The following is a 26,458-nucleotide window of genomic DNA, read 5'->3' as shown; positions in this document are numbered from 1 at the left end:
TGGGGAAATGGTTTGAAAAACTCAGGGTAAACATCAGTAGGGAATGGATTCATAAGCACTGTTGTAGCCTAAGATGGCAAACCAACAGTTGTAGGAAGCATCCTGGAAGAAATGATGGGAAACAGTATAATGTGACTTGTAGTAACAAAGAAAATGGGAAAATCAGCTGCCAAAATTTGATGCTGGAAATACCTCTTCACAGGGACTATTCCATTGTAACCTGTCCATCACTAATTCAGCTAGCATCCCTGTCTTCAGGAAAGAATTCCTCATGCTGAATTCTTTTGTGTGTAGCTGTGGTAGGTGCTTCCAAGAATCTTTAGAATCTGGGTCATATTAAAACCCCTTTTGCTTCTACCCACAGTCATGGTAGGAATGGCTTTTCTACCTACCCTCCCTTTTCCTGGTACCCTTACCACCTCAGCAAATTCTGTTGGCATGGAAAGCAGAATAATTCTTAAAAATGCCCAACAGGTTTTATATTTTGAGAAAAGCCGTACTTCAGTATGAGATTGAAGTCACCAGGCCAAGAAATGCCATGAGAGATCATTAAGTCTTAATAATAAAGTACATGGCATTAAATGTGTCTTCCCAGGACCACCTTGTATATACCAAAACTGAAGCATTTGCATACTATTTGCTGTAGTCAAGGTTGTCATGCTTTGCTAACTTTTTCCTTGGCTATGAAGGTCTGATGACTGGGCTTTACCATAGTGTTGAATGTTAACCTTCTGAAGGCTCTTAAAAATTAAAAAGGCAAAAATAGAAAGGGTAGAATATGTAAAGACCTGACAGTTTTTCCCACCCCTGCTGTCTCTGAATCTAATTAGCAGTTGTCCTTGTGTGAGTGTTAAGAACATTGAGTGTGCGCCTGTGAGGAGGCAGCAGGAAGGGTGCATTTCCGTACAGTGAACTCGTGCTGTGCCAGTTATTTGCAATTTTTTAACATTTGTTTTTGACAGTCACCTACACACAATGATAACATTTGGTTTTCCTTAAAGATTTGTTTATAACCACAGCATCTCAATCTATGAATCATCTTCTCATCCTCATCATTCTGCATTCCGTATTCCCAAATTTTCTAAAAATCTTCATCATTCATTCCTACCTTAATTTAAATTGAAGAAAATGAATAAATAGGGTACTCTAAGTGAAATGAGCCATTGCTTTGGGTGAGTTCTGCCAGCCTATAATTTTATTTTGGACAGCCATTCAAACAGCTCTGTTTGGACCAGGAAGTAAGAAGAGAGGTCATTACCTATAGACTCAGAGACTATAACAGGGAGTTCATGGAGGACCCATTGAGGAACTCGGCCTAAAACTAACTGAGCTGAGACCTTGGTAGGGGTCAAAGTCAAGCTGAGGGTGAGGCAGAATCAGGATTTAAGAACAACCTGGAGCCAACATGGTTTCCTGCCCCTCTTAGAAGATGGCTCTGTAGGCTGGGCACAGTGGCTCATGCCTGTAATCTCCGCACTTTGGGAGGCCGAGGTGGGAAGATCGCTTGAGCCCAAAGGTTCGACGCCAGCCTGGCCAACATGGCGAAAGCCCATCTCTACAAAAAATACAAAAATTAGCTAGGTGTGGTAGTGTGTGCCTGTAATCCCAGCTACTTGGGAGGATGAGGTGGGAGGATCACTTGAGCCCAGGAAGTTGAGGCTGCAGTGAGCTATGATTGCACTACTGCACGCCAGCCTGGGTGACAGAGTGAGACTCTGTCTCAAAGAATAAAATAAAATTTAAAAAAATTTTTAAAAAGAAGATGGCTCTCTGCTAACCATGTGTGCCAATTATGGGCTGGCAGGCAGAGCTGGAAAGGGTCCCATCAGGCACCCAGATGACACTTTTCTGTGGAAAAGATTGTATGCAGATTAAATTCTTAGTGTCCTGTCACTGAGCAAACTGCTGTGCTTGCTTTCAATATGTATTTATTTAGAACCTATTATGTACAAGGCTATAAGTATATGCCACTGTTGACAACAACTACATCAGATAATAAAAGATAAAGTAAAATATTAATCAACTGATTTTTTTCTCCTTTTAGCCCATCTGTAACATCTATAAAGTTTTGCTAATTTTACCTAGACTAGGTGTTTTTGTTGCATCATAATAGCACTTACTGAAGAAGGTCATTCCAGTGAGAAAACTCTCTGTTAGAAACTTTGTAAACTCAGAAAATTAATAAGGATGCCCATAGGGATGTGTTTCAGAACATCTAGATGGAAGGGGAGGGAGACTGGCTTTGGTTATAGTTTCCAATATTTCTAATGTTTATCAAACATATCACTTGTGCTAGAAATCAAAATATTCTTAAGCTTCTATGAATGTTCAAGCAGAAAGAAGAAGGAGGGTGAGACTGAATAGAGTTGGCGTGGAGAAGTGGAGGGTGAGACTGAGTAGGGTTGGCGTGGAGAGGTGGAGGGTGAGACTGAGTAGGGTTGGCGTGGAGAGGTGGAGGGTGAGACTGAGTAGGGTTGGCGCGGAGAGGTGGAGGGTGAGACTGAGTTGGGTTGGCGTGGAGAGGTGGAGGGTGAGACTGAGTAGGGTTGGCGTGGAGAGGTGGAGGGTGAGACTGAGTTGGGTTGGCGTGGAGAGGTGGAGGGTGAGACTGAGTTGGGTTGGCGTGGAGAGGTGGAGGGTGAGACTGAGTAGGGTTGGCGTGGAGAGCTGGAGGGTGAGACTCAGTAAGGTTGTTGTGGAGAGGTCGAGGGTGAGACTGATTTGGATTGGTATAGAGAGGTGGGCAAAAGGGTCCAGCCCACAGTGAACAGTAAGGGGCTGCTGGTTGATTTGAGGAAGGCCATGAAAAAGGAAAGAAACCCTTTCTATGCCGGAAGACTGGAATTCTACAAGACAGACCATGGACTACTTCTACAGCTTGTCATCTGTAATGTCACAAGTCGCCCTAATAGACATTTGTCTTTAGGGCCAGGGAATAGGCCTCATATGACCCCCACCCCATCCCATTACCTCTGCCTCCTTACTGATTCTCAAACTTTCTAACAACAACAGCAAAAAAGACCTTTTCAGTTAGTTATAAAGACACTTAAAATAGAAATGCCCACTGAGCTTAATTATTTAGTATGAATGAATATCAGCTACATTATAATTTTTAGAAATTAGTGACCAAAAGTCAGATGTTTTTTGCTTTTTAAGAGTGTTGAGGGATTAAAGAGGGGAGATGGTCATTGAGTATTTGAAGGCAAATATTACCCAAGCCAGGGAAGAACTGAAGACAAATTGCATACTTACTGGCTTTGGCAGAGATTGAAGTTGAAACACATAGAAGCTACCTGTGTAACAAAGGTGTTTTTGTTATATGTTATCATTGTAGAACGTACTGGTTATTGATGAAAACTGCGTGGTGGTCAGCCTTTTTTGTTGTTGTTGTTTAGCCAGCTGACTTCATGTGAAAAAACATCATTCCTAGGGCAATATTACGTGATTTCATTGTACCTATATCTATAAAAGAAATTTCTTTTTTTCTGGCTACTGTATACTTTTATTACAGTATTGAGAACATAATTATGATTTATTAATGTTAGCATACCAGTTTAGGGCAGTTGTTTTCTTGGCATGTCTAGAACTAGAAAAATCAGGAAATAATTTGTATTGATCTCATAACAAGCATAAGAATATAGAGCTGAAAAACTGGCCACTTATAATTAAGCTTTTCTGTTCCCTCTGATTTTTAGAATACAGTACAAATTAGCTCTTTATTTGTTTTTCCTTCCAACTTTTATTTTCGGTTCAGTAGGTACGTGTGCCAGTTTATTACATGGGTAAGTTGTATGTCACCGGGATTTGTTGTACAAATGATTTTGTCACCCAGGTAGTGATCATAGTAGGTAGTTTTTCAATCTTCACCTGCTAACCTCCACCCTCAAGTAGGCCCTGGTGTTTGTTGTCTTCTTTTTTGTGTCCATGTGTACTCAGTGTTTAGCTCCCACTTATAAGTGAGAACACACACTGTTTGACTTTCTGTTCCTGCATTAATTTGCTTAGGATAATGGCCTCTAGCTGCATCCATGTTGCTGCAAAGGATATAATTGTATTCTTCTTTATGGCTGCATTGTATTCCAGATTGTACATGTGCCACATTTTCTTTATCCAGTCCACTGTTGATGGGGCGCCCTGGTTGACTTCATGTCTTTGCTATTGTGGAAAGTGCTACAATGAACATACATGCACATTATAAATGTATATAAATTTATGTGCATAATTTATGTATATGTACTTTATAAATGTGAATATATATAAATTGTTCACACAAATGAACAATTTATATTCCTTTGGATATATACCCAATAATGGCATTGCTGGATCGAATGGTAAGTAGTTCTGTCTTAAGATATTTGAGAAATCTCCAAACTGCTTTCCATGGTGGCTGAACCAATTTACATTGCCACAGGCAGTGTATTAGTGTTCCGTTTTCTCTGTTACCTCTCTGGCATCTGTTATCTTTTGACTTTTTATTTTGTTTTTGTTTTTGTTTTTTTTTTTTGAAGGAATGAAAGGTTTTATTGAAAATGAAAGTGCACTCCCCAGTGTGGGCCTGAGCATAGGGGATCAAAGGCCCTGTTACAGAGTTTTTGTGAGTTTAAATACCCTCTACTTAGGGTACACCCTATGTAAATAAAGAGAATGAAGTAAAGTTACAAAGTCGTTTACTTGATATATGCCCTTTGGAGACGGCATTTGCTGTTATAGCTGAAGTGTGAATCGGCCTTATGTTCCCTGCTTCCAGACTCCATTTTCCTGCCTCATCTCCCCACTTAAAGATGTGATCTTCATAAATCTTTATGAGAGACAGAGGGACTGATGGTCTTTTTTTCTGTAACTGCTTCCTGCTGACTTGGAGAGTAGTCTTTACCTATTGGGGATCACAGAACTCTTGCCCTACTCTGTCAAGTGGAGCCAGGGTAGTTTCTTGATGGCCAGAAGTGGTGTCTTCACCTGGAACTGGCTGTAACCTTTGTTGCATGATCATCTGAAGCTTGATCGTGTCTCAAGGGTTCCCATGGGTGCATAGTTCCAGAAGTGCAGAGGGATTCTTCTTAGTTGTGAGACCACGAACCCAAAGTTCAAGGTCCCAAAGTTTTGTTATAGTGTGGATGGCAAGGACAGTCTTTCTCTGATGTTTCCAGGAGATTCAAACCATGAAAAGTTTTATTTACCCTTTTACCTGCATACCAGGCTTCTGGGTTCTCTCTCCCTGAGTGGCCATAGTGAACCTGCTTGACTCTTTCTCCTGGCTGGCTCACTAAATATGTTAACAGTGGAGGGTGTCTAAGTTCTTGGTGTCTTGAACAAAGAATTAGACAAAACACACAAACAAAGCAAGGAAAAAATGAAGGGTTTTATTGAAAATGAAAGGACACTCCACAGTCTGCGAGCAGGCCTGAGCATAGGGGCTTAAAGGCCATTTTTTTCACTTTATAAAAATGGCCATTCTGACTGGTGTGCGATGGTATCTCACTGTGGTTTTGATTTGCATTTCTCTAATGATTAGTGACATAGAACATTTCTTCATCTGTTTTTGGCCATGTGTATGTCTTCTTTTGATAAGTGTCTCTTCATGTCCTTTGCCCATTTTCTAATGGGGTTGTTTGTTTATTTTGCTTGTTGATTCATTTAAGTTCCTTATAGATTCTGGATATTAGACCTTTGTTGGACACATAGTTTATAAATATTTTCTGCCATTCCTTAGGTTATCTCTTTATCCTGTTAATAGTTTCTTTTGCTGTGCAGAAACTCTTTAGTTTAATTAGGTTCCACTTATCAAGTTTTGTTTTTATTGCAATTGCTTTTGAAGTCCTCATCATGAAATCTTTGCCAAGCCCTATGTCCAGAATGGCATTTCCTAGGTTTTCGTCTAGGGTATTTATAGTTTTAGGTTTTATGTTTAAATCTTTGATCTATCTTGAGTTGATTTTTGTATGTGGTGAAAGATAGGGATCCAGTTTCAATCTTCTGCGTATGACTAGCCAGTTATTCCAGCACGATTTATTGAACAGGGAATCCCTTCCCCATTTCTTGTTACGGTTGACATTATCAAAGATTGATGGTTGTAGGTGTGCAGCTTTACTTCGGGGTTCTGTAACATGTTTCATTAATCTATGTGTCTGTTTTTATACCAATGCCCTGCTGTTTTGGTTGCTATAGGCTAGTACTATAGTTTGAAGTCAGGTAATGTGGTCCCTATGGGTTTGTCTTTTTGCTTAGGATTGTTTTGGCTATTTGACTCTTTTTTTGGTTCCTTATGAATTTTAAAATGGCTTTTTCTAATTCTGTGAAAAAATGACATTGGTAGTTTAATAGGAAGAGCATTGATTCTATAAATTACTTTGGGCAACATAGCCATTTTAACAATATTGAGTCTTCCTACCCATTAGCATGGAATGTTTTTCCATTTGTTTGTATCATCTCTGATTTATGAATGTTTGACTTGTGTGTGTTTGTGTCATCTTTAGCAGTGTTTGTAATTCTCGTTGTAGAGAACTTTCACCTCCCTGGTTAATGATATTCCCAGGTATTTTACTCTTTTTGTGGCTATTGTGGATGGGATTGCATTCTTGATTTGGCTGTCAGCTTGGACATTATTGACACATAGAAATGCTACTGATTTTTGTACCTTGATTTTGTATGCTGAAACTTTACTGAAGTTGTTTAGCAGTTTTAAGAGCCTTTGGGCAGAGATGACAGGATTGTCTGAGTGTAGAAGAGAGATGTTTGGCTTTCTGGCTTCCTATTTGGATGCCTTTTACTTGTTTATCTTGCCTAATTGCTCTGGCTAGGAGTTTCAGTGCTATGTTGAATGGGAGTAATGAGAGGGCATCCCTGAAGACAAGGATTCAATTCTCAAAGATAATACTTTCATCCTTGAAGACAAGGATTTCAATTCTCAAAGATAATACTTTCAGCCTTTGCCCATTCTGTATGATATTGACTATGGGTTTGTCATAGATGGCTCTTATTATTTTGAGGTGTGTTTCTTCAATGCCTAGATTGTTGAGGGTTTTAACATGAAGCAATGTTGAATTTTATCAAAAGCCTTTCCTGCATCAACTGAGATGATCGTGTAGTTTTTGTTTTTAGTTTTGTTTATGTGATGAATCATATTTATTGATTTGTATATGTTGAACCAGCCTTGCATCCCAAGATTAAAGCCTACTCAATTATGATAGATTTGCTTTTTGTTGTGCTGCTGGATTCAATTTGCTAGTATTTTGTTGAGAATTTTTGCATCTATGTTCATCAGGGATATTGGCCTGAAGTTTTCTTTTTTTTGTTGTCTCTCTGCCAGGTTTTGATATCAGAATGATGCTAGCCACATAGATCGAGTTAGGGAGAAGTCCCTTCTCCTAGATGTTTTTTGGAATCATTTTAGTAAGATTGGTTTCAGCTCTTCTTTACACATTTGGCAGAATTCAGCTGTGAATCCTTATGGTCCAGGGCTTTTTCTAGTTGCTAGGTTTTTTATTACTGATTCAATTTTGGAACATGTTATTGGTCTGTTCAGGTATTCAGTTTCTTCCTGGTTCAATCTTGTGTGGTTGTATGTTTCTAAGAATTTATCCATTTCTTCTAGGTTTTCTAGTTTGTGTGCAGAGAGGTGTTCATAATAGTCTCTGAAGGCTTTTTAAATTTCTCTGGGGTTGGTGGTAATGTCACCTTTGTCATTTCTGATTTTGTTTATTTGGATCTTCTTATTTCTTTATTAATCCAGCTAGCCATCTATCAATCATTTTATTCCTATGAAAGAAATTTCTAACCTATGGGTACAATAACCTCAGACAGTTTTTTTAAGGCAGATACATTCAGAACCTTACCATGGCGTGTATCATCCTGTGCTGTGACTTCGTTCCCCTTTACACACTATCCTCCTAGAAGCAAAGTTCCTGTGTCAGGAATCTCTGTATCCCACCTGAGTACTAGATGCACCACACACAAACACAGGAATGTTTTCATAAGAGTGTGAGTGAATGAATCTATTCAGTTGCCTGCTAATCAATCAAGAAGATAGTAGACAACTGTAATAATTGGGATTTCTGTGCTGATGTTGTTATGGTAATTTTTAATGTCAGAAAAATCAAAGCATGTCTTCTTGTTAGAAGTAGGACATCCTCAGAAAGATCAAGACAGTAGCTTCTGCCCTGCTGCCTCTCATTCATCCCTTAATACATAAATCAGTTAGTTAGCATGCAATGGACTCCAAGTAGTAGAAAACCCAAATAACAGTGGCTTAACTGTAAGGACATGTATTATTTACTTATGTAGAAGATTAAAGGCAAGTGACTCCAGGGCTGGTTCAGCAGCTCAGCAATGTCACTGGGGCATAGACTCTTCCAGCCTTCCAATCTGCCATCCTCTGGTTAACACATGGTCACCATGTGGATACTACAGCTCTATGCATCACATTCTCACTCAGCTGTGTCCCAAGGCAGGAAATGTGTGTGTGTGTATGTGTGTGTGTGTGTGTTGGAGGGGATAGCAGAACTGTGCATACAGGACAGTGAGAAGCTCTTCTCACAACCGTCTCTTCTTTTACCTAGGAAGGCTTCCTAGAAGCCTCCTGGCAGACTTTCTCTCACGTATCAGGCCACGTGGCTTCCCCTAAACCAGTCACTGGCAAAAGAGAATAGGAATACTGTGCTTAATTTCAGCCAACCATAATATATCTGACTTATGTTTAAAAGAAAGAAAGAGGGAATTAACATGAAATAGGCAACTAGAAATGTCTGCTTTGCCACACCTAGTCTCCAGCTGTGTCATCCAGTCATACCTCCAAAAGCTCACTTTTCTTCCAGGATTATCTTCTGGCTATTTATATCATTTTATTGATGGTTTTTAAATGTCATGAACTCAAGGAGGAGCCTAAAATATATGGTCCTTGCCCAGAATTACAGGGCTTCAGTGAGTCATGTCCTTTCTCTGTACTGGCTTTATTCCGGAACATTTTTATGAGTTGTAATTTACAAGATCCATGCTTTTTCCGTTTTAATTCACATGTAAGAGGATAATGATTCTTGCAATTATAGCACACTTAACTAAAAGAAAGCAGATTGTGGCTGGGTGCAGTGGCTCACACCTGTAATCCCAGCACTTTGGGAGGCCAAGGCGGGCAGATCACCTGAGGTTGGGAATTCGAGACTAGGCTGACCAACATGGAGAATCCCCATCTGTACTAAAAATACAAAATTAGCTGGGCATGGTGTCACATGACTGTGGTCCCAGCTACTCGGGAGGCTGAGGCAGAAGAGTCACTTGAACCCGGGAGGCAGAGGTTGCAGTGAGCCGAGATTGCGCCATTGCACTCCAGCCTGGGCAACAAGAGTGAAACTTCATGTCAAAAAAAAAAGAGAAAGAAAAGAAAACAGATTGTGTCAGCTGTGAGAAACACATCAGGGGTTTCATCGTGTGTGTCGGATTGCATCAAAAGTTATAAACAGCCATGGTATTTTCTTTTTGGGGGAAAATTTTGATCCCTTTAAGTGAATTCAGTAGTGTTTTATTCAGTAATTGGAATTACTTATTTGAGCTTTTTCTAGATGAAACCAGATCTCAAAGGAAGTACATTCCAACTGCTTTTCAACACATACATGAAAGCAAACAGCAGCTTATCAACTTTCTGAATGGCCAGTGGTTTTCCAGCACATGGCTGTCCCCAGAAAACAAAATTCCTCAAATGATAAGCCTCACTTAGTATATGTTCCAGTTTCTTTCTGTCCTGGGTTGGACTATCCTGGAATTCCTGACTTGCATCTTTCATGAATCATTGTCAATTGATGTAAGAAATGTCCTAAAAGGGCTTTGAAAATTTCTTAACATATGTACTACTCCCATCCACCTAAAGAAATATATTCCTGTGAGTGAGTGGCATTCATAAAATGACACAAAATTAGATAAGCTCTCTAAATACCTTGCTTTTAATTAAACATCCCTGGAATTGCATGGTGTGCATCTCCCTGCAACATGTCAGGTTTTGGCTGATGTTTGTTTTTGTCAAGAATTTGTCGATTTTGAAACATCTCTGGGCTCCCATTTGGGGTTGGTGTGGAACTGCCTCGTGTTGACAACGTGAGCAGCCCCATTTCCCAGCAGATGGCCTGGCAAGACACACAGGTGGCAAAGAACATGCCAGCGCCTTTCTGCCCAGAAATTTTATCACCTGTCTTCTCTTCCCTGATGGCCATTATAGGTTTCTTTGCAACTTCAAAAGCATAATTTTGAAGGTAGCTGAGGGAGGCTATTTGAGGGGCGTTTTCTTCTACCTTGTGCCTTCATTTGCACTTACTCTTAAAAGGCTGTTCTTCTACAGCAGAATAACTGGATTGTGTGAAATATCTTAGGGAGATAAATAATATTTGATGAATGTAAAGTTAGTAGACACATAGGAATTTGCCTTTTATACCTCTTCTGGTTTTTTAAAATTTATTTATAAACAGTGTACCAGAGTACACACACATGCCTCCCAAAGTGAGGAATGGTGTTCAGAATGGTTCTTCTACTTGCTTAGGCTATTTTTGGAACTTCTCTTTTAGAATTGGCCTATAGAAGAGTCTTAATGCTTATAAACAAGCTGCAGATGCTCCTTGACTTACAGTGGGCTTACATCCCAATAAACCCATCATAAGTTAGAAATATGGTAAGCTGCAAATGTACTTAATACACCAGATCTACCAAACATCATTGTTTGGTAGATCTGGTTAAGGCCTAGCCTACCTTAAACATGCTCAGAACACTTATATTAGCCTACAGTTGAACAACATCATCTAACATCAAGCCTATTTTGTAATTAAGTATTGAGTATCTCATGTAACTTATTAAATATTATACTAAAAGTGAAAAGCAAAATGGTTGGATGGGTAATTGAAGCATGATTGCTACTGAATGTGTGTATTGCTTTCATCCCATTGTAAAGTTGAAAAATTATAAGTCAAACCATTGTAAGTGAGAGGCTGTCAGTTGTCTCATTATTGTATAATTGTACCTGGTTTTGATGAAAACCCTATCTTGATCACCTTTTTTTTTTGTTTACCAGTAATGTAATGGTGAAATAATTTAGTTTAACCCCCTTAATTTCTGATGCAAAAGTGAAGGTCCAAATGTCTTACTTGACTTGCCAAAGTTTAACTAAGTAATGATACTTAGAATTGATTTCTGGTGGAAGCTATTTGCTAACTTGCTGGTAAACTTTGGCAAGTCAAGTAAGATATTTGGGCTTTCACTTTTGCATCAGAAGCTAAGGGGGTTAAACTAAATTATTTCACCATTACACTCAGCCTTGATGTGCTGTGACTGATTCAATGATTTCAAATCTGGTAAAAAAAATTAATAAATAAATAATCAAGATATGGTTTTCATCAAAACCAGGTACAATTATACGATAATGAGACAACCTGGACGTAAGACAAGAGAAGTTATGTTGATTTTATTCTTAATGGCCATTTTATTTGCAAAGACCTCAAATTACCTACCTTCATGTATTACCTTCATTAATCCCAACATCAAGAATGAAAAAGCCATGTACCAACATGGAACAGTTAACTCTAAAGACTGACTTCGGACCCATTTATTTGTCAGCTGTCTTGTTCCACTGTAAGCAGTTTGAGGTCAGGAACCAATTCTCCATGGCTTTGTACACCCGGTGGTACCTCACAGAATGTTCCATCAGTACATTTTCTGTAATTCTTATTTGAACAAATGAATGAGAATTTGCTCTTGTCTTCTCCGAAAATCATTACAGCTGAGAGCAGGCTCATAGTGTGCATGAAATGTAAATGCTTTGATTTCTTTTTATTATAGAGTAGTATCTACTGAACTGACGACTAGGATTGAAATTTCTGTGTGGTTATCACTCCTTTTGGTGATACTGTACTGAATGACATAGGAACCAATGAACTTCAGGCTCTCACAGAGGAAGGCTACAGTGCTACTTATTCTGTTTGAATTGCAGGAATCATAAATCCAGTTTTAAAATAAAGACGAATTAAGAAAGCTACAAAATTACCATAATAAAAATTGAAGTGGGCCCAAAAAATTAATAAGCAGTTTTTAGTATATAACATAAATCTATCACTGAGGCATACATACATTACTTTTTGTTTTTCTTTTCCATATGTTGTGTGTAAAATGGCATTTTTCAGAGTAACGGGATTTCTTTGAAAATGGAATGGGTAATTGTGTGTATACTGCCTCAGCTGGATCAGCTAGGTGGTGATCCTTTTAAACTACTGGCAAAAATATCCCTTTCCAGTGAGATCCATTTTTCCTGCATCTGGTAGGTCTCATGCCCTGTATAAATGCTCCAGCTTGTTTTGCACCACAAAATTTCTGTAGCTATAATGCAGTCCAGCTCCTTTTCTTTTCTTTTTTAAGAGTTTTTAAAAAACTTAATTCTTCTCCTTCCCAACTAGATGGATGTTGGAATCTATCTGATGGAATTTTTGTAAATACTCACAGCACTTATCAAATCCAGTGGCGTGAGGTTATGTGATACCTTAAGGACTTAGGAGAAAATAATTTTTTTTTCTGTTAAGCAGTTCCTGGTGTTTGTCACAGGATAGTAAAAATGTCTCAATTCTTCATTTTTAGATAACAATCAACAGAGACAGTGGTGAAGATGTAAGCTCCCCCAAACACGGGAAGGAGGACCCAGACAACATGCCTCACGTGGGCGGCAACACTTGGGCTGGTGGAACAGGTTGGTGGCACAGGCGTTCTCCCGAGTCAGCCTTCCCGAGGTTTCCCAAGCACATTAGGCCAGCACACTGCCCCTGAGAAGACTCAGAGACTGGCTTTCCTTCCCACCCTCCCTCATTACTCAGTTGGATTGTCGTCTTGCCCTCTGCCCCAGCATGACATCAAGGCATGCGAAGAGCCTGGCATTTGGAGTCCCACAGGCTCTGCCACCCTGTGACCTAAGAACATGCTGACCCTCCCAGAATTGATTCATCAGCTAAAGGGGAATAGTATGAAATACCTCAAGTTTTGGTGAGGATTAAATGAGATTATGATTGTTAAGCACTGAGCACAATGCCTGGCATGAAGAATATTTTCACTAAAGTGTTAATTTCTTCTATTAAATTCCATGACCCTGGGATCATGCCATAAATCTGCCACAAATTCTTGAGCAACTGACTTTGAAAAGAAATGGTCCTTGTCTTCCACGTCTTAGAAGTATGTTGAGGATGCAAGATGTTAAGATAAGGCTGGTTGCAGTCTAAACCGAGGGCTGTGGCCGACTCCTTCCTCTTGGCTTCCCATCTAGGGTATTGTTCCCAGGACTGCCGTCTTCCTTTTTCCTCTGTGGCAGCTGGAGCAGACACATCTGCAAGGCCACAGGAATAGGGCCAGACTGTGTGCGCACTGTCTGAGCTTATCTCACTGTGAGGAGTGCTGGCAGGAGCTCTGTACTTCACCTTCCTTAGGATGGTCTGTGCCTCTTGGCCTTGACAGCCTTGGGAGGAAATGGGTTTCTCTGTGGAGACAATGTGCTATCAAATAGGCCTGTGGACTTCTTGCCTACTCTGTTTATTCATCAAGCATCAGCTTTAAAGTAAGGCTATTTTTAGAAGTGTCCTTTGATCTGGAAGTTAGTGTCAAGCCAACAAGATTTAATCCACATGGAATGCATTGTGGAACGAGCTGGCCAGATGTAGTTTCCCAGCAGTGGACTACTGTGGGGGAAAAGTTCTTACTTGCTACCCAACTTGAATTTACTAGTTCACATATCTGTCCAGACTGAGGCTACATTTGTTTCACCTGGCCTTTTAGTTTGCGATTGATCAAGGCTCCTTGGCTTCAATTTCTCTTTTTCTCTCTGCCATTCTTTTCCCTCAAAATTCTTGACATTGAACTGAGCTCTGGCCCAACAAGTCATCTGATTCCCTTTCCTTCATCAATGCCCCTCCCTTGCCCATCCTCCCCATTATCTTCTGAACTGGTTTGGAATGTCCAGAGCTAGCTTTAAGACTATGCCCTGCAGTCTGAGAACCTCTGGCAAGCATTTTCATTTAAATAATACAAATGAAAGGCTCTGGGAAGTGGAGATCATGAAGAGCACCTCCTGCTTCACTCCAGCGAGACTTTCCCCTGGGCCCTGTGACTCATGTGGCCAGTCACTCACACCAGCCTCTGACGGTTTCACCACTTTCTCCCTTTCACCAGAATGGTAACGTCTCAGCACCTAGGAAGCTTTCAGCTCAAATTCATGATCCACCCATACTCAGGATATCCTCCTGTAGGAAAGGAGTCAGATCTCAGAAACAGCTTTTCCTCCTGTAGCTGATTGTCACTGTCCAGTTACTGTGCTCCTCTGCATGTCAGCTGACCATGAGTAGAAGGAGGGAATCACACACATCCCAGAAGGAATTTTCCACCACCCATTTCTAAATAAAAGTGAAATATGTTCCAATCAAAAGATTAAAGTAGTGTAATTAATAGGTAGTTCTCAAGGTATTTCCCAAAAGGAAATGACCTACCTGGACTTTCATAAGGAAAGCAGTTCATATTGAGTTCTTGGTTTTAGTTTTATTAGACCAGTTAAAGCTCAGTGGTGAGGTAGGGGTAGGGGTGGTGATGGTGAAAGAAAAACGTAACATAATTTACTCAAAGTCTAAAAGTCTTCTAATTTTCCACTTTATAGAACTAGAAATTGCCTAATTCTGTGTAACTAGGTGTTTAATAATAATGGTAAAAGCAGTCCATTATATAGCTTTTATTATGTGTCAGATACTGCTCTAAGCATTTTAACTTCATGACCATCCCACGAAGTAAATAATATTAGTATCCCCGCTTTATAGAGAGGAGCCTGAGACACAGAGAAATTAAGTAATTCCCCAAAGATAAATGGCTGGTGGGTTGGAGCCAGGATTCAAACCCAGACAGTCTGGCTTAACTATATAATATATTCTACAATACCAATGTATTATAATATACCTTAGTGTACTATACTGCCCCTCCAATATTGGATTCTCTTCTAAGTTCTCAAGTTATACATGAATGAACAAAAGAAACTGGTTACTAATATTCTAATCTACCCCTAAGTAGGGGTAACAAGCTTATAGCTCAAAGGCCAAATCTAGCCAATACATGTGTTTTTTTCTCTGGTCCATATAGTGTTTTAAAATAATTTCAATTTGGATGTATTTAGACAAGGTAAATCCTTCCTAAGTTAGCTAATGTCCCCATCACTTTTTGTCATATGACTTACCTGGCCTTACAGGCATTTACAATATGAACAGTTCATACAGTGTTATGTAATAAAACGTAATATGTATGTGTAATATGCAATATGTATTATGTAAACTTGAGTTTCTGTTGAAAGCCTGTTCTAAATTGGGTGATGTTTTTTGTTATATATTGTTCAAACCAAAAGTCAAAGTTGGTGTAATAATTGACTTCTAATCTTGGCTAAGCCAGTGATATGAGGTCATGAATATGTCATTAAGCCTGTCTGTGCATTATTTTTATAGTTTGCAAAACAGAAAATAAACTAATTTATAGCCCGTCTGGGTATTTTAAGAAAAACTAAGGTAATACGGGAACAGTTGTTCATTTAATTAGCAAATATATACTAAGTAGCTATGGTATTCGAACCACTTTTATAGGTGCAGTAGTACAAAGATAAATAAACTCTCATCCATCATATAGTTGGTGAGAAAAATAAGTAAATATGGAAGGATAACAAATAGTACACAAGAGTATCAATCCTTATAAGGTAGCAGCATTAGCTAAGGTCATAGAAGTTGGAGTAAGCCTTGGCATGTAGGTAGTATTTGAATGGATGGGAAAAAGGAAAAGCATCCTAAACAGGAGAATACCTCTTTTTCCAGAAAAAGGTAATTTGACTTTTTAATTACTAGTTAAGTATAGTTAATATCCTCCACAAGGCTGTACTAAAACCATGACCTGACTTTTGTTCTGTGGTCAAGTTCAGATTTATCATCTGAATTTCCATGTTTTCTTTCCAGGGGGAAGAGACACGGCAGGCCTGGGTGGCAAAGGAGGCCCTTACCGGCTGGATGCGGGCCACACAGTGTACCAGGTCTCTCAGGCTGAGAAAGATGCAGTTCCAGAGGAGGTCAAGAGAGCTGCTAGAGAGATGGGCCAAAGAGCTTTCCAGCAGAGGTCAGTGTTCCCATCACATTTAGACCAGCACTACTGCTGTGGTGAAATGTCACGGTGGACTATGGGGAAACCTAGTTTCGTGTGCGTTTCCACCTCATGCAGCAACTGGGACCTCAAACTGAAATCCACAGCCACCCACCCCCCCACAACTGAAACAGCCAAATCAACAAAATCTCCCATTCTTTCTACTCAGGCTCCTTAACATTTATTCATCACATATGACTGTTGTAAAAGAAATTTAGCACATGAACAAGTAAAAACAAAGATATTTCTCTTAAAAAAAGTTAAACTAAAGCTCAGATCACTCCATACATGTCTGTCTGTTCCTAGACCACATAGGGAGTTCAGGTAAGTCTATGTGATGGTCCCTTCCTGCCCTCAGAAATCTTGCAGATTAAGGTGGAGACAGGACAAGGAAACACACACACACAAACACACACACACACACACACACACACACAGAGTTAAATGCTAAAGTCATAGGGTGCAGAGGCTGTCCCCTCCAGCAGAGCAGAGAAAGGCAAGTTCAGTGGGCTGATGTGAGGTGGGGCCAGAGCTCAGCTAGGTTTTAGAGATGGAAGAGAAAGGCTAGAATATTTCAGAAAGGGAAAACTAAATGAGCAGAGGCACCAGGGCAAGATGAGCATAGTGTCTATGGCAGAGAGAGGCAGCTCACCCACTCAGGATAAAGGGTACCAGCTGGGGAGGAAGACCAGTGAGTTTGGATGGGGAGGCCTCATCAGTGAGTAGAGGCCTTGATCTAGGCCAATGAGCCTGTAGCCTTCGGACATTCCCCAGCTGTTCTGGGCCACGCCAATTGGAGCCATTTAAAAAATAAGAATCCACATGATGTTTCCCTAGACATCCACATCAGTGAAAAATACTGAAGAACCACCAATGTGTCCTTTCAGATTCCAGTAGTAGTTTGGGAAGCAGATTTACATTTTTGTGCTCCATGAAAGGAGCTGGGTGCAGTTAGAAAAAAGCATGTTAAAGTGTATGAGTTATGAAATTCCTCCCACGTAGAACATCTGGTATTACATTACATGCTGTGCTTCCACATCCTGCGAGTAAACAGTACAGGACAATAGAGACAAGAACGCAGGCCCCGCCGCCACACCCTCAGGAAAGCCTCCCAGCCTCAGACCCTCCAGGCTTCAGCAGGTAAATAACACACTTGAGGCTGGAGACGAGAGTGTTGCCCTCAGCCCTTCTGCTGGCTTCCCTGGTGACTGTTGACAGTTTATCTGTCCTCTTTATGCCTGAATTTGCTCTTCTGGAGATAAAATTCACTCTCCCTTTCTCCCAGGGAGATTATGAGAGCAGATAACTATGTTAGGAATGAAAGTGTTTAAACTTCTCAGAAAAAGGTAGAAAATATTGTAGCGAACCGTCTTGTTAGAACGAAAGTTCTCTTTATTTCTTATGAATTATGAAGTATCAATTTAGGAAAAGAACCAAACAATTAGATATGTGTCATTCTCCCCTCCCCAACTAATGAGTCCCTGTTGTTGCCACCCATAAAACCTCCCAAGTAATTGTTCAGTCTAAATTTTCACCCAAGTAGACAGGTAGATAGAGTGTTCTGGCACACACATAGTTCACAGGGAGGCAGAAAGGTAACAGTGCTTGGCACAAGTACGTACCCCCTTCTCCTGTTGTCATAAAGGAGTAAGGATCATGGTTCTGTTAAGGACCGTTGCCCCACAGGGGAAGAAGTCAAGGGACATCTGTGCTCTTAACACAAATGAATTTAGCGGCTGTAAGAGAGGAAACAGAGGGCATGGGGAAGGGATGAGGAAACTATACACCTCTAGTAAATGCTGCAGAGAAGAGTCTCAGTCGAAGTAAAAGAGAATACCACAAAGTGGTTGAAAGAGGAGTTGGGCAAGGGCGTGAGAAAGGAGAGGAAGAAATAGAAACACGATAGAGATGCTGAGAAAGACGGGGCAGAGCAAAACACCAAGAGAAAGTTGTTGCTTTCTACTTTCATGTAGAAATGGGACTTTCAACCCATTTGATGAATATTTCATTTAATGCTGCTGAAAAATTTTTAACTTTTTATTTTGGAACTTTTCAAACATGAAAGTCAAGAAGAACATACAATGAACACTGTGGACCCGACCCCACCCTCCCCAACTTCAAGAAGAAAAATCTGGCTCCACTCCTAGTCTTTTCTGCTGACTTGTTTTGAAGCTAATCCAAGACTTCTATCATTTCATTGTAAATATTTCTGAGTATATCTCCATAACATAAAAACAAAAAAAATGCAAACCCACAATACCATTATTATGTCTTTATAAAGTAATAATTCTGGCCAGGCACGGTGGCTCACTTCTGTAATCTCAGCACTTTGGGAGGCTGAGGCAGGCAGATGATGAGGTCAGAAGTTCAAGACCAGCCTGGCCAACATGGGGAAACTCCATCTCTACTAAAAATACAAAAATTAGCCAGGCATGGTGGCGGGTGCCTGTAATCCCAGCTACCTGAGAGGCTGAGGCAGGAGAATCGCTTGAACCTGAGAGGCAGAGGTTGCAGTGAGCTGAGATCGTGCCATTGCACTCCAGCCTAGGTGACAAGAGCAAGACTGTGTCTCAAAAAAAAAAAAAAGAAAGGTAAAATTCTTTGCTATCATCAAATAACAAATTTTACAATGGTTTTGCCACTTGAGGCATATGCAGAATGAGGTCAGTTCCCACCATGAATGCTTTTATGGCACTTTTCTCCATAACTCTTATCACTCTTGCCTATTACGTGATTTGTGTGAATAGTTGATTGTCTCTCCACTGACTGTAAGTTCCTGGGGGGCAGGTATCTATCTGTTTTGTGCTCCAGCATAACCCCAGGACCTACACTCAGAACCTGGTATGTGGCAAACCTTCATATGGTATTTGTGGAATGAATGATACACACATGCATACAAGTAATGGAATCATCCTTTAGTACTTAATTCAGAGACTGGCTGAAACTAGACAGTCCTAGCTATGAGCTAGAAAGTCTGTGCTAGTGCCTTGAAGAGCCTAATGCCGCTAAGTGGGTTCCTGACATCAATAACACAGCATTTTGATAGCATCTATTTGTATCTGGTTTTATGCTAGATACCAGCCCCTACATATCAAGAATATATTAACTAAGGCAGACTAACAGAGAGAGAGAAGCATAAAACATGCATAAAATGAAACAGAAACATTACACCAATGAAAAGCACATGAAATAGCAGGGAGGTACATGTATACACTTAGAAAAGCGTTTAGGGTGGGCACCAGCTGTGGTGATTGTGTCCACTACCATTTGCAAAACTAATCAGCCTCACACGGTGGATCTAAGCTTATGTTTGTTTTCCTTATAATTGATTCAAAATTATAGTATTTAAGTCTGACCTATAAGAAAAAGTAAAATGAGAACTAAAATTCCCAGACTCTTACGTAACAATAAATATACCCTTTAAAAATATACTGTGCCAACAAAATGCAGTTAGTCCACATAGATTACTAGGATGTGAAGCAGCTGTGCCCTGCAGTTTTGATCAGGGTTAAAGAAGCAGAAAGATGTATTTCCAGCTAGTTCTGTGGGCTTGAGGGTATTAGCAATGGGTACCTCATTTGATCCAGAGGGTAAAAGTTTCCTATTTTCTTTGTACGTTCCCTGCTTCAGTCATCATCTTTCAAAATTTATCAGCTTTGAATGCCTTGTAGGTGATCTTTCTGAAAACCGACACAATCTGGAATATGGTTTCCAGATTTCTTTATAATTAAAACAGCATGTGGTGTGTTTTTGGGTGCAACGTGATCGCACCAGTGGTAGCCCTGTAACTGGAGCTAATTCTGATCATTCTACATAGACCAGTCTGCTTGAGGCGGCTTAGCAAATGGCTGGCTCCTTCCTTGATATGTATGTATGTATGTATGTATGTACATGTGTGTTTCTATGTGTATGTGTATGTTTGTATTGATGTATACACCTACAACCCATACCTCCGACATTGCGTGTGCACACACACATGTACACACACACACAGTAGTTTAGAAGAGTGCGTTGTGGTTAGGCTATTGAGATATGTATTCATTATTCCCTGTTCTAATATCAGCACCTTTTATATTTATAGAAATATGTGATTAAATTAGCACATTATGGATATAACACTGTAAAACCCAAGAGAGATCACTCAGCAAATGAACTTTCTACTTACAGTTAGTTTAAGATGCTGCATTTTAAATAATCCTGAGTTGTATTTTTATTTCATTTTTATTTCAGTCATTCATTTCAATTCATTTTGAACACCCGTTATATGTTAGGTACCATGCTATACATATATATTCTCTCCTCCATCCCCTCCCCACCCCAAGGACAGCTGTGTCTACATTTGTTTCTAATCAGTGCTAATCTCCCTTCTTTGAAAAGAAGCATATTGACACGCACACACACCAGTTTAGGTATGAAGGGGTAGGTGGCATGTTCTGCAGTGTTTATTGTGCCCAGCTTCTGTCAGCCTTGATACTTGAGACATAACTTAATCTAATAAAAATTCATACAGAGATTTCAGAGACTGCCAGAAACTAAACACAAGAGGTATTGTCAGGGGGTCAAGTCCTGTACACATATTTCTTTCTATTCTTCAGGACTGAGAGTTAATTAGATTTAGAAAGGCACCTTGGCATGTCACCTCAAGATTCAACCATTCAGATATTACAGTGGCCTTGTCTGTATTTACTTTTTAATACTCAGTGTTTTCAAAGTGCCATCCAGCAGCACTTATTGAGTGCCACTGTGTGCCAGGTATTGTGGTAGGTACTGAAAGTTTATAGAAAAAATAAAACATGGTCCTTCTCCCTGAGGAATAGAATAGAAAACATCCAGTACATATCATGTAATAAAAGTATTTTTCATTAAAACTTTGGTTCTGTTATACATATATACATACATGCATTTGTGTGTACAAGATCTCAGAGTAAAACATGTCCTACTATGGAAAAGAAAAATTTGAAAACATCATACTAAAGGGAAACAGTCCTATCTATTAAAGCAATAAAATATGTGAGTTTCATGGTAGATGTCTGTAGAGGGCACGTGAAAAGGGAATGGTAGGTTTTTTGCAAGGGCTCATGCAAGACTTCAAAGGATGTGGCCTTTGAGCTAGATCTTGAAACCTAAGCTGGTATTATCCAGTGGGGTGATAGGGCAGGAATGCCAGTCTGCCCTATGGTACTCTAGGCCTAGCATTATATAATTGTAATAAGCTTCTAGCACTCTGCCCCATGGTGAATGGATTTTTTCCAGTGCTCAACCTGGCAGGGAGGAATACAGACCATTTATTCTCATTCAGTATTTGAGGTTTCTGTTTTAGCTCAAGGTGATAAAAAATACACATTAGATAAGAGTTTCAGCTATACACCCAGGATTCATATCTCCAGTATTGCATGCATATACACACACACACACATACACATACACACACACACCAGTTTAGAAGATTGTGTTATGCTTGGGCTTTTGAGATATACATTTATTATTCCTTGTCCTAATATCAGCAACTTTTATATTTATAGAAATTTATAGAAACGTTTGGTTAAGATAGTGTATTCCAGATAGAACACTGTAAAACCCAGGAGAGGTCACTCGTTGAATGAACTTTCTACTGGCGGTTTAAGATGCTGCATTTTAAGTAATGCTGAGTTGTATTTTTATTTTAGTCATCCATTGCTTTTTATTTTGAGCACCCATTATGTTAGGTTCCATGCTAGGCACTGTAAAGAGAAAGGAAGACTCAGCCCTTACCTAAAGGAGCACAGAGCCTAGATGGGGAGACAGGAGGCAGATAGTTACAGCATGGAGAGCAAATTCTCTGACTGAGGGAGGAATGAAGTGTGATAAGAGTACAGAATAGAGACCCAGGGGTCAGAGGCTTTCTGGGGGAGGCTATCATTGACCTGAGCCTTGAAGGGTAAGTGGGAGTTAATAGGCAAAGTCAGGGGAAGGACACTCCAAGTTGAGAGAGAAGCCCTTACAGGGCATGTGATGTGTATGGGAGCTGCCAGCAGAACCAAATGGTCAAAACTCTGGGAAGATAGAATTTCAAAGCCACAATAATGTTAAAACACAATTGTCCTGTCTAAATTACACTGTCAGCAATTTTAGAAAACTCTCACACAGAGATACATAGCAGCACATTAACTTACGTACTTTAGGCTTGAGCCGTTATCTTGGTCAACCAAATATATAATCTCAATCTTAAAAAGCAACCCATGAGAGCCCTCTTAGGAATCTGCCACAGGAACTGATCAGCTGCGAACATCACAATATGGCTTTGGGATACAGCAATGGTGTGCCATAGAGCCGATTCATACTGGCTCATGAGAGCCAATTGTGCACATTTTTTTCTAATTCACTGTTCATAGCTTGTAATTGATCATGGTGGCAATATTTACATTATGGAAATCAGCAAACGCCGTAAATCAGGACTTTTTTCCTGTCCTAGTTTGTTAACCATTTACTAGCACACTGTTGGATGTTACCTCCTTTGAATCTGGAAGCGTAGCTGGAGACATCACTTCTTGCCTTTTCTCCTCAACATAAATCTGAGTTTCCAAGGAGTTTGCTAAAGTTCTGGCAGGAGATGAATGAAAGTGAAAACCCATATATATGGGATTTAAGCTGTTAACTTTTTATACTCCTCTGGTTTCAGGCTAAAGGAGATCCAGATGAGTGAATATGATGCTGCAACCTATGAAAGGTTTTCAGGTGCTGTTCGGCGACAGGTGCACTCCCTCCGAATCATCCTGGATAATCTACAGGTAATCTTCTACTTATAGACCAAGAAAAGAACCTGGGCCCAAAGCTAGACACATTCCTAAAGTCTTGGAGAAAATTATCTGAACCCTAATCAGCCAGTCCTAAAGAATGTATCAATGTCAAAATGTCTGCATAAAACTGGACTATCCCCTGGCTTTCTTTTTGATCATCCAGGGATTATATTGTCTATGTCCCCTGGCTCCTCTTCCTTCTGCCCTCCCCTTGCTCCCGCATTGCCTGCCCTTGTGCAGTTTCATGAAACTCTCAATGCTAAAAAACCAGTTGGTACTGATACTGCTCTTGAAAATATTAAGACACTTCAGTATTTCCTAAGCATGACTATTGTTTGGAGATTTCACATTAGAAATTGTGCTCTGGTCAGTTTGCACAAATAATTTAGGAGGGGTTGAGTGTTCCTTAAAATCACAGACAAAATCAGATTATTTTGTCTAATGCAAAGCCTCATTTCAGGACAAAGGGAGAAGTGTTGGGAGCCAAGCTGTGCCCTGCTTCTCCACTCTACTCTGGAACCTTGTGTTTCTTTTCCATGAAGTATTTCAAGCTGATTGCATTTCCCTTTTTGGTTCTTATTTGTAATTGTCCTTTTGAGGGAAGTTTTTTTACTTTTTTTGCTAAGTATGGGGGATTAGAACTTCTGTGATGTAGTTTTTAATCCACCATTTTAACCCAAAAGCTCTGGAAAAGCCTTATTTTTCAAAAGTTCTAAACTGTATCCAGATAGTAATAAAAGCTTTGTCATTTCCAAGAGAAGAGATCTTTATAATAATTAACCAGATGTCTTAATTTCAAAATCTGAGAAATGTAAAAATTAAATCATTTGCTTTTAAAAATCCCATATGCAGTTATTTAGGATAAAACAGCATAAGATTTTATATAAATTATGTGAACAACATGATGTTGAATGATTGGATTTTCTTACATAGTCACTCATTTGACAAGTGTTCATTGCCCTGGACACTGATAGCACCAGGACAGTGCCAGCTTGGCTCTGAGCTTCAGGATAAGGCAATAGTTGTTGACGGGCCAAAATGGATGATTCAAAGGTGAGAGTAATAATGGGAGATGGTGCTTATACTAAGACTGGAGAATGAGTATGGTTCAGTGATTCAGTCACTTCTTATGTTCTCAATGCACACCAGGCATTAGAGATAGGAAAATAAGATACAGCTTCTGCCCTCAAAGAAAGAACTCAAAGTCAACACTAAGTTCCTAAGTTCTGTAGAGAATTTTGCACGCACTGCTATCAGACGAAATGAGGAAAGCCTTCATGGAAAATGTAATGTTTGAATTTGCTCTTAAAAGATGCTAAGGAATTTCCCATGTGCTTAAGGAGTCAGGGCACGTCAGACACAGGAAGCAGTATGTGCAAGTTCACAGAGGTATAGGAGAGCACAGTGGGTTCAGAGAAGGATAGAGTGTTTGGTTTGGCTGAGAAAAACTCACTCTGGTGGGAGATAATGGCAAGGGAGGAGATTGCCGGATTTGTAGGCACCAGATCCGAATAGCCCTGGATGCCATGAGGACGTGCAGACCACATTGAATCTTACCCCATGGGCAGAAACAGAGGCCCTTAGAGGATTTGCAGTGCTAGAAAGGGATATTAGAATACATTTTTAATTGAAGGTATCAGATTTCTCATCTGGTATTAGTTGATGTCTTGATTAGTATTTGTTGGGAACCATGCTGTAGTTGCTTTTATAAGTACTGTCATATTTAATCCTCACATCAGCTCTTTAGATAAATGGTATCATGTTTATACAATCAGCCGGAAGATGAAAAGTCAGGTCCACTGCTGTGACTTCTCACAATCACACACAAAAGAAGCCTGGGTTAGAATTAGAGTTAACATCAAGGAATGGCTCTCCACTAATCACCACAGCAGTGAGACCAGTGTCAGAAAACAATGTCCTGTCCAGTTTTGCTTTCAGCTTTCAAAGTGAAATGAAAGAAAACTCTGAAGGTCTCAGGTAAAAGCAACAAATAAGATTAAATGCATGGAAAACAAAATAGCATCCATTTTTTAAAAATCCTTCAGTGGGTTGGAGTCAATAACTTACTAAATATCCTCAATAAGAGTAATTATTTCAGGCAAGTTTTTATTCTCTTCCTCTCTGGAGATCTAAAAAAGAGAAAATAGGCTGAACTAATACCAAGACAGAGTTCTAAGATGTAGGGAAGAACGTGAAAACAATTTAATCCTTGAATAAGTAGCTAAAATCAATGCAGAATTCTCATCTTTAGAAATCTTCACAAACAATACCAGCATTATAGTAATAGCAAGCATTTACTGATAATTTATCATGCACCAGGCATTCTACTGGGTGCTTTACATTATCATCGTCACCAAGCTCGCCTCCATTGTTACTGTCATCCTCTGCAGCCACACAGCCTGGGTTCTGTAAAATGGGAATGACAAATAATAGTGCGTTAGTGAAGAACTCAGATGATATGCACAAACAGTGCCTAGCATGCAGCATTCTCTGCAGAAGGATTTGCTTCACTGTTACCTTCATTGTCCTTGCTAAGATTTATCTAAGATTTACCCAGTCAGGTACTTCACATTCATTGTGCTATAATCTCTACAGAAACCAGTATGTATAACTTTCTACATTTGATAAATGAGGAAACAGAGACACATACATTGTCTCAATTATCATAATCCTATGAAATATAGGTATTTTGCCCCCACTTTATAAATGAGAGACCTGAAGATTAGGAAGATGGTGTAACCTATCCTGGGCTGTATGGCTTGTAAAGCAGGTGTCTGGGTCCAAAGTTCAGTTTGTTATTATTTGTTGGGATCTCTGTTCTCTTCTTCAAACTCAACAATTCCATGAAAAGCGTATTCTTATATATACTCATTTTTCATCATTATCCAAATGCCGCACAGCAATTTTCAAGTGTTTTCCTTATTGAGTCTTTATTTTATTTTATTTTTTTGAGACGGCGTCTTGCTCTGTCACCGCACCAGGAGTGCGGTGGCGTGATCTCGGCTCACTGCAACCTCCTCCTCCCAGCTTCAAGCGATTCTCCTGCCTCAACCTCCCGAGTAGCTGGGACTACAGGCGCATGCCACCACCCCCAGCTAATTTTTGTATTTTTAGTAGAGACAGGGTTTCACCATGTTGGCCGGGCAAGTCTCAATCTCTTGACCTCATGATCTGCCTGTCTCGGCCTCCCAAAGTGCTGGGATTACAGGCGTGAGCCACTGTGCCCAGCCCTGAATCTTTATTTTTAATCCATAGGGGAGTTAGTCTCAGATGGGCCTTCTAGTCCTCAATTTAGGAAGTTAGGGCTAGTTAAAATTATAGCCACTGACCAAGCAGGGCCATGGCCTTGTGTAGAATATGGAACTTTAGATTGAAAACAAAGCAAGAAACCTTTGATTTGGTCCCATTTTTGCCATCTTCTGCCAGTCCTATGTGGTTCCTATTGACTAATATCTTCCAGCTGTTTTGAGGTTGCTATGTAATCCAAATAACCATGGGTGTTTCCTTGGTGAACAGCACAAAGC

The 26,458-nt window shown here is 39.9% G+C and overlaps 1 protein-coding gene across 1 annotated transcript in view; it reads left to right on the top strand.

The window, feature by feature from the left end:
* VWA8 (von Willebrand factor A domain containing 8) overlaps positions 1-26,458 on the top strand; it is a 421,567-nt gene that overhangs the window by 326,142 nt on the left and 68,967 nt on the right. The window contains exons 38-40 of the mRNA XM_012476777.2: positions 12,598-12,706; positions 15,978-16,134; positions 22,817-22,925. Of these exons, the coding sequence (XP_012332200.2) occupies positions 12,598-12,706; positions 15,978-16,134; positions 22,817-22,925 (375 nt within the window). The remainder of the gene's footprint in view (positions 1-12,597; positions 12,707-15,977; positions 16,135-22,816; positions 22,926-26,458) is intronic.

This window comes from Aotus nancymaae, unplaced genomic scaffold (genome assembly GCF_030222135.1).
Source record: "Aotus nancymaae isolate 86718 unplaced genomic scaffold, 86718_ANA_hifiasm-v0.15.2.pri h1tg000043l, whole genome shotgun sequence".
Taxonomy (NCBI): domain Eukaryota; kingdom Metazoa; phylum Chordata; class Mammalia; order Primates; family Aotidae; genus Aotus; species Aotus nancymaae.
This window is presented reverse-complemented; position numbering and strand designations above follow the sequence as displayed.